The 10,688-nt window shown below is 38.0% G+C and overlaps 1 protein-coding gene across 1 annotated transcript; it reads right to left on the bottom strand.

Annotated features, from left to right (window-relative positions):
• Positions 1-1,967: 1,967 nt before the first annotated feature.
• Positions 1,968-10,231, bottom strand: LOC137970862 (ribosome biogenesis regulatory protein homolog). The gene is made up of 14 exons (XM_068817484.1): positions 10,047-10,231; positions 8,358-8,430; positions 7,440-7,478; positions 7,179-7,217; positions 6,780-6,830; positions 6,482-6,532; positions 5,124-5,202; positions 4,679-4,786; positions 3,768-3,817; positions 3,506-3,571; positions 3,269-3,310; positions 3,077-3,172; positions 2,942-2,976; positions 1,968-2,271 (listed from the first exon to the last, which is right to left on the bottom strand). Exons 1-14 carry the CDS (start codon positions 10,217-10,219, stop codon positions 2,133-2,135), a joined length of 1,041 nt encoding a protein of 346 aa, XP_068673585.1. The 5' UTR covers positions 10,220-10,231; the 3' UTR covers positions 1,968-2,132.
• Positions 10,232-10,688: the final 457 nt, after the last annotated feature.

The raw sequence follows: 10,688 nt of genomic DNA, 5'->3' as shown, positions 1-10,688 counted from the left end.
GCTGTCCATGGCTGCTAATTGACCGGGTGAAAAGGTTTAGCGCATGCGTGATGTGTTGGCCACACCGGGTTGATGTTAGCGTGTGTCATCTTGCTTCAATTGTTGTTGGTAGAACAAAGGCCGAAATGATGGAAATTTTTAAAAAATGCGAATGCGATTGTTTATAGTGTAAGTACATTTAGCAACCAAGAAAGTTCACAGGTACAAGGTTAAAGAGCGAGAGTACGTGCTCAATGTTCTGAAGGCAATAGGTTTTTCGAAGTCCCAGAGAGCCCATTAAAAGGATTTTGTGTAATCACAACGTCAAAGTAACTCAAAAGCCTTTTCGGGCGTTGGCTCAAATCTTCTCAATACTAAAGGACCACGTAAACCGTGTCAACAACAAACCGACTCCGTTTATTGCATTGCTTGCCGCAATGACTGTGAACAAGACTATATCGGACAAACGAAACACCAGTTAGGAACCCGTTTAAATGAGCACCAGGAAAGCGATTTTTCTTTGCAAAAGGGAAACATGCTTGCTTGACCAACCATACAATAGGTTGGGTAATTCAACTCATGATTATCACTACCAACAGGCGGTACCAGCAACATATCGCCTCGTCTGCGAGGCAGTGTGTCCCGCTGTTTATGGCACTTGCCTTGAGGTACGGAGATCCCGGGTTCAAGACCCGCCCTGGCCACCCGTGGAATTTGATCCTGGTAGTCCCTGGTACGGCAGTGTGGCCCGCATATGTTATAAAAGTATGTTTCTTTGGAAAGAAAAAAGGGTTTTCCTGCTTATATGAAAAAGTTTTCTCTCCCTTCCTCTACTTAGGCATAATCTTCGCGAAAATTACATCCTGTCCCTCAATAACCCTGGAGTAACCAGTTATGGTCTTCGTTAGTTCTTTTTTCTTACGTATCAGCTAAGTTACGGAATTTTATCCGTACCACTGAGTTTGTTGGTTTCAAAAGAGAATCCAGGGCCGCATTTTGTACAGCGGCTTTTTTGTAAAATTAATATATCTTTAAATATTGTGTATTTGGTATGTATCTGTATATGTCATGTATTTTAGCTGTAAATGTAATGTCTCGAAGATATTAGCTCTTATAGTTATTCTGAAATTTGAGATAAAGTTTATGCATGTATCTATGTTACCTTTAGGGTGCGTGCGCGCTTACCACATGACAGATAAAAATGACTTTTCCCTTGTATATTTAACCGAGCGAATTCTTACACTAAAATGACAAGGGCGGTTTGGAGCTGTGAGTAGGCGTGGGATTTGTCTCATATGGTTTAGGGGCCGACATATCTGGTTTTTACCAGGAATAGCCCACTTTCGATATATTAAAATTTAGTCCTAAACAAAAGACATCATCTCGAGGCTCTGGGGAATAAACTCATACAAATCCTTATATTTATTCCTATTCAAACTAATAATGGGTTTTTGGTGTGGTGCACCCGTGATAAAGATGGTAAACTAGTTGCTTTTCAACGGGTGAAAGGACAACTGAAAAATTGGATTCCGGCCGGAGCCGGATTCGAACCAACGACCTCGGCTACACCAGACGGATGGTCTACCCACTGAGTTGCAATATCGAAGGTTACCAACGTAACTCCCACCAATGTTTTGGCGTCTTAACCGAAAACTAAGCGAAATCACATTGCTGGCCGGGGAAGTTTGCTAGTGAAAAACAATTTTGTTGACCCCTACGAGAATCACTGATCTCTTTCGTTTATTTCTTTACTGTTGATTCTTTGCGCGTCTCATCATAGATAGTAGACGGTCTCATTCACAAAAAGTGGCATTGTTCCTCACTCTATATACGCTTAAGGGGACTTCTATGGTGCCTGAACGGTTCGGGTCTCAACGCGAGAGAGCGTGTAAGGGGATACAATATTTGCGCTTTGCACCAGCGAAACGCTAGTTATTATTAGCCAATGTATACAAAACCATTGTTACAGGAAAGCACATTTGAAAATATCAATTTGTCAATCTTTACTGGACAAATTCATCGGCTCAACCGAGACAAATTGAACTGATAAAATAAGGTCTTTGCCCATGCGGTTTAGAGCATCCGTGTCAACTACGCAGAATTGAACGTGAAGTGGAATACAAATTGACGAAACAGATCTGATCATTCCCGAATTATGACTTCTTCCTTTTCTTTCCCACTTTCCGTCCTGATTTGCCAGCAGCCATCTTGTTTCTTGCTTGCCCGCCTGATTTTCTTTTTCTTTTGCCTTTCTTTCCTTTACCAGTTCCATCCGCGTTGGACTCGCTTGCTCTAAAAGGTTAGCAGAAAAACACATTTCATTATGATACGTTAACTTCAAGGCTCCAGTTGTCCACAGGTAGCATGACTTTTTCCGGTGGATAAGTGACTATCCAAAAGTTAAAAGCCCCATTCACACATGACATAAACTAACCTTGGCTCGAATTAACCCGGGTTTGATCCAGGTTTGCGTTCACACGACACTTCGTCAAAAGTAACCCAGGTTCGACCTGGGTCGAACTTGCCTCTGGAGATGAGTTGGATTCAACATATAACCCAGATCGAACCCAAGTTAGTAACGTTCACACGACGATAACTATCCCGGGTTAATTTGAACCCGGGTCGAATCCTGATTAAGATTGGGCAAAGATGTCAGCATTTGTTCACGCACCCGTGAAAATGCACATTCTTAGAACATCTACAGTAAGTAAAGGTGTTTATGAAATCTGCATCGGATATAGTTATCCAGACTTTGAACAACTGGGGCCAGAAGGAAAAAACGGCCGAAAAAATTGTGGCAACAGATCACAAAGAGAAAACTTGGAGCATATATTTTTATGACAGGGAACAGGACTGGAGGAATTAAAGTTCGCTTGAGAGTAAGTGCTCTAAATCTGGTGGGACTGAGGTCTACCGTCAAAGCAACGTTTATGTGTACCAGACAATAACACAGATTTCATACCTTCTTTGTTTTTCTTCTGTGTGTTGGTTCACAGCCTGAAAACAAGAGGAAAAGTTCGTAAATTTCCTTAGAGCCAAGAATTTACTTAAACAAATTTAAAGGTACAACTACTAACACGTGTAGTGAGTTTGTCACCTTATTAACATCCAATGGTTCTTTTCTCGCAATTTTCTCGGCCAACTCCATATTACGAGCGCGTTCACTTGACATGTCCCCGACCACTGGCTCAAACTACACGAAAAAAGCACAAAGTGAGGAAAGCAAGGCCGGAAGAAATGAATGTCTCACTTCGGACATTGTCACTTTCTTTCGAGTACTGTACGTTACCTTTCTTTTCTTGCCAGTTTTTCGTGGTATCTTCTCTTTTGGCTGAAATACAAGTACAATTTCATGAAGTAACTTCATTATGGCTACCCAACTACAAGTCCATGTACCTATGAAAAGGATATACTTGAAAATTTAAAATCTAACAATATCTGGAAAACAACACGTTTCCAGACCATTTTGTGGTGGCTGCAACCTGATCAGAATTTTTTTTGGAAACATGAACATTCTTAATCTCACCAGCGTTTCGGTAAATTTTCCAAGAGAAGCAGTTGACAGCCTGCTTAAATTCAACTTTGCAGACACCTGAAAATAACCGACAGCACAACAATAATTACGGACTAAATAATCATCAATCAACCACACTTTTCAAAAAAGAATTCTAACAAATTTACATGTAAATTTGACAGAATAATGATTGTTTACTGCAAAAGAAAAACTATGAAAATGGCATTTTTGGCCCGACATTATGAAGTCAAAAACGATGTAAAGTTCCACAGACCTGCTCTTTGGTTGGTCGCTCAGATGATGGTTCAAGGATTTTGTCTCCCACTACAGGACAAGATACACTATTACCAATAAAATTAATGCTCTTTAAAATTTCACATTTACCATAAAAGTGCAACGGACAACAGTAGGGAATGCGGCTGAGTGCTGTTGGGGCTTACATGTAACTTGAAGTATGCACACAGGAGCCACATTCCTGCCCTAATTTGAAGCTGGAGTTGCTCTGGCTGGTCTTGGGTTACACCTCTTGGCTGTGCAAACACTGGTGTCTCACACTGTCTGGTCTGATTCCTGCTTTTCAACATGTTGCGTGAGGTTACCGTTTGTATCCAGCCCATCGACAATCACCTCACACCTCCCACCTTAGCAATTTTACATGTATGGGACAATCTTGACCTGACAAGAGGGTTTGTACATACGCTCGGTTTTTGCTCCATCGTCAATACTTTAATCTATAGCTGCCAATCAACTGTATCATCAATGGTGGAGTTGTTGATTAATTGGATGATGTACATGTAGAAGAAAATATTTTGATTCATTTTGATTGCTTCATTAACAAGCCATTCAAGGGATGTAGTCCCTTGGCATCATCTATTACTTCATATCATGCCCTCGTAGAATAATTGTTAAAATTATATACACAAAAATACATTTTATTATTATGTTGGTTGAGAAAATAATATTATAACAAAATTATTGTGATTTACATGAAAAAGGCTTTTAAAAAATGTGTGATCATAAAAATTATCCAGAGATGCTGTTAAGTTCTTATGAAGCACGACGGTATACTGTACATTTTAAATAAAGCTTGTATGTAACCATCTAAATAGCTAAGGATGAAGACAATTACTCAAAAACGCTTTGTTAATAAGGAACCAAGGAGGACATAAATAACAGTTAACTTACTAGAAATTTTCTTGTTTCTTGAAATATTTCTAAGCCGTTGATATTCATTCTTGGCAATCCTTTCCTTCTTGGCCTGAATCCTCTTCTCAAACTGGTCTTCATATGGATCTACACAAAGGAAACATTAACTACTTTTAAAAGTGATGAAAGCTAGAGATGTAAAAACAAATGCTGCTTGTTCAGCTGTGTGCATGATACAGCCCTCGAGTTTTAACTATTTTAAGCACATTCAAAAGGAAAAGATCTACATGTAGAATGAAAAAAGCATAAATAAACACTTTAACATAATTAGAGGGTGGAAGAAGAATAACTATTTTGACAAATAAAATTAGACTTTAATGTTAAGTCACAAGAATGATTTCACATCAGGAAAAAAAAAATGGCAATTTCAATTTCTTCATGAATGCATCTTCAAATAGTCAATATCATGATGTCGTTTGCACACCTGCATTCTCTGGTACCTCCAGTAGCCACTCCTGCGTTTCATCATTTGCTCTCTTGTATCCATAGCGTGGCTTCCATTCCTTAACAAATTATTTTTTTAAAATGTAAAAGAAATCAAACAAAAATAGAAAATCATAGTGATGTTGTTAAAATTCCTTCTGCATTGTGCAATAGGTTTTCCTGCTATTAAATGCAATTACAGCAAATGCCCTGTTTAAAACTAACTGAACAATAAAAAGCAGGAGTCAATGGTGATGTCCATATTGGCACAGTAATGTTCACATGAGTAATTCAGTCCAATGAGTTTCAAGCTTAGTGTAGCTTGTAAGCCATCTTGTATGTGCTACATGTACATGTGTATGCATCTTACCACTGTCTTCCTTTGCCCCCTTTCCCTCTCCTATTTCCGTCGCTTGTCAATGTGACTGGTCCTTGGATGCCTTGCATGAGAGTTCATGGCTAAGTAATTGTGGGGATTAGCAGCCATGGACGTGGTATGTGAACAGGCTGGTGTTCTCCAGTGGAAGCCCCTGGCACCTAACTTCCATTAAGTGATGCAGTTGTTACTGTTACAGAATGGTTATCACCATTTCAGTCACTGAGTGGGTCTGCCAGAAAACCACTGCATCATATAACAGAGTCCAGGGGAGAAAGAGCAATGTGAAATCAAAGTACCAGTAATACCAGGGCTCGAAATTGCGACCAATACAGTCGCATTTGCAACTAAATTTTTCCCTTTGAGACCAAAATATCTGGAAAAGTCGCAAATTGGGGACTTCTTGTCACCTTCGCTCTTTCAAAACAAAAGGGTTAGCAGTTGCCACTTTGCTGCTACTTTTGCTAAAATAAATAAATAAATAAATAAATAAATGACAAAATTATTTTGTTTCTCGCTGTGAATTTTCTCTGAAGATAGCATAATTGTAGAGTAATTAAGCAGCGATGTTACATCCATTCCTTCGATCATTTGCCATTTTCAGTGGTTTCTTTACACACAAGTATTGCGGGCTCATATTTTTTTTTGCTAAACTGCTGACAACAGTTCTGCAACTAAAATTTGCGAAATTGCGACTAAATTTTCGTATCTTGTCGCAAAATGCAACTGCATTTTTTGGTTAATTTCGAGCCCTGTTAACCCACTGACTCCTAGGAGTGAGACTTCACATAAGTTTTACTCTGTCTAATGCCCAATGATTTTACTCAGCAATTTGCGCCACTTTAGGAGTCAATCAATGGGTTAACCCTTTGATGCCTGAACCGGCCTAAGCCGGCCAGATTTGACTCTTTAATGGGGAACCCACAGGAATGAATGGGTTAATTTTACTTTCAAAAATCTAAACACCATCCCATCAAATTTACCTGAGTGTTTTTATCCAGGACCAATCGATCCCTCTTCTTTTTTCTGATGCCCTAAATGAAAGTGGAAAAGGTATTTTGAAAGTGTTGTACATACATGTAAGCATTTGGCACTTAGGCAGACAAGGGGTACTTATTTAAAAGGTGGGGAAGTAATGCTTATAAGAATTCAATTGCAAAAGCACATACCAACAAAAAAATGCATACAAAGGGGGTGCTTATTAGGTCCGAGAAGTAGGAGGGCACTAAATTAAATTAGTAAACACTTTGTATGTTTAAGTGACTTTAAAAGAAACCTTACCTTTGCCTTGGCAAATTCCTCCCATTTTGTTAGTGGCTTGGGTTTGGGAATCTGCAGTTAATCACACGTTAAAAACAAACATTATCAATTTTTTGCATGATACTGGATGATAATACTTATTGCAAGAAACTTGTGGTTTTGAATGCAATAAATAGAATGAAATTAGTGGAAATACATTGTATTATAACGCAGTTGCTCAGCCTTATAAATTTCAAAGTAACCAGAGTGGGAGTAGTCTGGTCACATGTGCAGTTACTGTACATGATGAAAGCAAAATTGCATCTTAGATGGTTGTACTTTTTTAACAGTATTTTACTTTGAGCAATAATTATTATTACAGAAAAACAAAAATAAAATAATCTTTAATTTAATATTGAACTGCTTTTACTCTTAACTAACCGGTTTCTCTCTGGGAATAACTGTACTTGGTTCTGGTAACTGCAATGAAATAACGAACACAATCAAAATAAGTGGTGACTAACTCAAAATAAATACCTGCATTGCACAGAAACTGTAGATTTGCATTCAACACAAGCGTTTAAGTGATTAAGGGACCAGCCTTACAAGGCAGGAGGCTGATCATAAAATTAATGTTTAAGTTGAAACAGTGCTTAATTAAGACTTCACCTTTTCTACCTGTAACATGTCTGTGGGACATACCTTTGCAAGAACCAGGCCATTTGATCTCTCAGTCGGAAGCTTTGACATGAAAAAGAAAGCAACAACAACTAATGATAAGGATAACCATAGAAACAGTGACACCGCAGTGCAACCAAGCTAATGCAAGGCACAAACCCCATAAACATTGTTTTTAAAAAAACCTTAACTGACAGAGGAAGTACTCTGACCCAAGAGTTAGTGTCCTGGATTTGTATGCAGGTGCTTCGCTATATGGGTTTCAATCTTGTGTTAATCACATGCTGGCTTTGTATCTTCAATACTCCTGAATCCAGTCCTTTTCTAATGATGTTGTGTTTATCTGTATCGTTTCTTTCTATGCAAGGCCAATTAAAGTGCCCCGGTGATAAACAAAATCACTTTCTCTTTTTCTTCTGATTTCTTCATGACCATTACATAGGAAAATTCCAGTTAAAATAAACAGCTATCTTTTTTAAATCAAGGCTTAAAATGTTGGTTGTTTAGTACACAAAAATTTGGTTTTATCAATGGAGTTGATAACGTAAATTAACCACTGTACAGGGATTCTAAATGCTGATGTTTCAAGCGTTAGCCCTTCGTTACAGTGATTCGCTCTGACGAAGGGCTAACGCTTGAAACATCGCTTTTAGAATCCCTGTACAGTGGTCAATTTACGTTATCAACTCCGTTAATAAAACTAAATTTTTGTGTACTACTTCCTCACCGACGCAACACCACAGTTTCTTTACAAACTACCCCCTTTATTTATTGGTTGCTTAGTCTTTAGTTACGGTGACATATTTTTGAAATCCAAAAATATATATTTATAATTGATTTTTATTCACAGGGGCACTTTAAGCTTTGAAGCTTTATTAGTATCACGATTTATGAAAATATGTACAAGCACAGGACATCACTTGTACTTTTCCCCAACAATACCTTCCATATGGCGTTGAATAGCAACTGAGTATTATCCCTGGCAAGATTTCTGAGAAAAGCCTCCCTATCCTTCCTAGAGAGATAATTTTTAAAAATGCATAAAGCATGTAACAATTACAGTAATGTGCTAAACTACAGAAAATAGGGCCTGTGTAACTTATATAATTACAAATAAATAAATAACCTTTATTTAAAGGGGGTAATACCTATTACTATAAAAGCATTCTCCCTAGTGGCCCTCTAAAAACAAAAACAGTGAATAGAAATTACAGCAATTAAGATAAAAGCCTATAGATAAGTAAAATGGAGAATCTATTTACAAAGATATTTACAATGATATTAAAAAAAATTTAAAAATCAGAATAGCTTTTTAACTTTAAAATTATCCACCGTATAAATTAGGGCAGTGTTATTAATTAGTGTAGATTTCATAGAGTTAAAAGAAGCCGTTGGGTTTAAGTTAAGAGCATTGAGGTCTTTTATGGTGGAATAAAAGAATGTTCTTCTCATTGCTTCGGTTCTTGGTTTCGGTAAACGGTATGATGTTTTAGCTCTTGTGGGATAATTGTGCTCAAAATCACTCTCTCAGATAGTGCTCGCCCGATGATTTTCCAATTTAAAGGGTCGTATTCTACAGTGCAGCTCCCTGTACGGCCCATGACATTTGACATTATTTTTAATAATAAAAACATTCTCTAGCAAGTTTTGTATTTCGTTTATGTTACATAAACTTGTACAACTGTTTGAATCATGCTAGCAACTATTTCAAAAGGCCAAGAAGATTTACTACTTTTTCATATTTTGACGCAATCTTTGTGGCAGTTAAACCTTCCGCTTGTCTTCAACTAGTAAGAGGTACATGTATATCCACTGAAAAACTGGATTGTTAATCCATTGAAGGAAAAAAAAATACAAGTTCAACTTAAATTCAACACATTTAATTAGGTTTCATGGCTGAGCCAAAGGAGTTGAGTGAGCCACTAAATGATAATAATAATGATAACAATAATAAAAATCATCATCATACAGATTGCATGCAAGACTCCACTAAATGTTTGTCTCATTCTGTTATCCACTTCCAGACCAAATGGTTTGGTCCCAGTTGTTCAAACGATGGATAGCGCTATCTGCCGGATAAATCACTATCAAGTGGATAAGTAATAGTGCAACCAATTGCGCTGTCCAATAGATAGTGATTTGTGCGGTGGGTAGGGTTATTCACCTTTCATAACAACTGGAACCTGGTAAATAAATTATATCATTCATCAAACATGCTCCCAATCAGCTTGTCCACAAGCCACATGGCATCCTTGCTATCATTCATCCAACTTTAACTGAGTTGTCCTCTCTCACTAAACAGTGGTTTCCAATCACAAAATAAAATCATGAAACCTTACTGTTTTGAGTAAAACTTATGGTCTGTAGCAATCTTTTCTTTGACGCAAAATACATTTGCCAGTCACTGCAGAACAAAAATCCTTAAAATCTTCTAGTACGGTACGTACTAAGGACATGTATAAAAGTTATTATAACAAAGTGTGTCCCTACACAGTAAGATTACCACAGAAAAAAAGATGATATTTCAAACATGATGTCTGTAAATACGACTAAATTCCGTGTACTAAATGGTATTATCATATGCATCTACATGTATCGACCCACGTGGGACACACACGCTAATCAACTCACTTCAACTCGCGTAAATCAATTGGTTGTAGGTCTGTAGCTAACAAATTACCAAGATCTAGTTCTGGTTCTACGTCTTTTGCTACGTCAATTGATTTGAATTTATCTTGCGTGTCTTTTGCTGCTGTCGATAAAACTGACGCCACATCAACTGAGGCTCCCTCAAAGTCGGCCATCTTGAAAGAAGCTGACTTAAATGGTCATGCTAAGTTCCCATATAGTATCCCTATGTACTGGGTGCTTTGCATGTTTCAGATACTTCGCCTCCTTTCGTTGCTTGGCATGGATGGAGTGATGAGCTTTTCCTGTTTGAGATGCGTTTCCTTTGCATCTATCAGCTCCTATCAAGCCCCTTTTCGACCTCACAAAGTAGGACCAAGAATTAATTTACACTGACATTCACGAAGCTGCCTTTGGAAAAGTTAAGGAGCCTATTTCGATGTCAACAAGCCTGTCATTCTTCAAGCGGATGCGTCACAAAATGGGCTTGGTGCTGCCCTCCTTCAACCAGATGATTCTGGTCATCTCCAGCCAGTTGCCTACACCTCCCGCAAACTTCGCCCAAATGAGGAGCTGTGGGCTCAGATAGAAAAATAATGTCTTGCAATTGTGGCAGATCACTGCCCAGTGTGATCACTTATTTAA

The sequence above is a fragment of the Montipora foliosa genome, chromosome 9 (assembly GCF_036669935.1).
Source record: "Montipora foliosa isolate CH-2021 chromosome 9, ASM3666993v2, whole genome shotgun sequence".
Lineage (NCBI taxonomy): Eukaryota > Metazoa > Cnidaria > Anthozoa > Scleractinia > Acroporidae > Montipora > Montipora foliosa.
This window is presented reverse-complemented; position numbering and strand designations above follow the sequence as displayed.

Excerpts from the sequence above, each read along its gene's own strand:
- LOC137970862 (XM_068817484.1), bottom strand. The coding sequence starts at position 10,219 with ATGGCCGACTTTGAGGGAGCCTCAGTTGATGTGGCGTCAGTTTTATCG. Across the intron at positions 8,431-10,046 it reads ATTGATTTACGCGAGTTGAA|GAAGGATAGGGAGGCTTTTC; the intron begins GTGAGTTGATTA and ends TTATCTCTCTAG. Across the intron at positions 5,203-6,481 it reads TCCTGGATAAAAACACTCAG|GAATGGAAGCCACGCTATGG; the intron begins GTAAATTTGATG and ends TAATTTGTTAAG.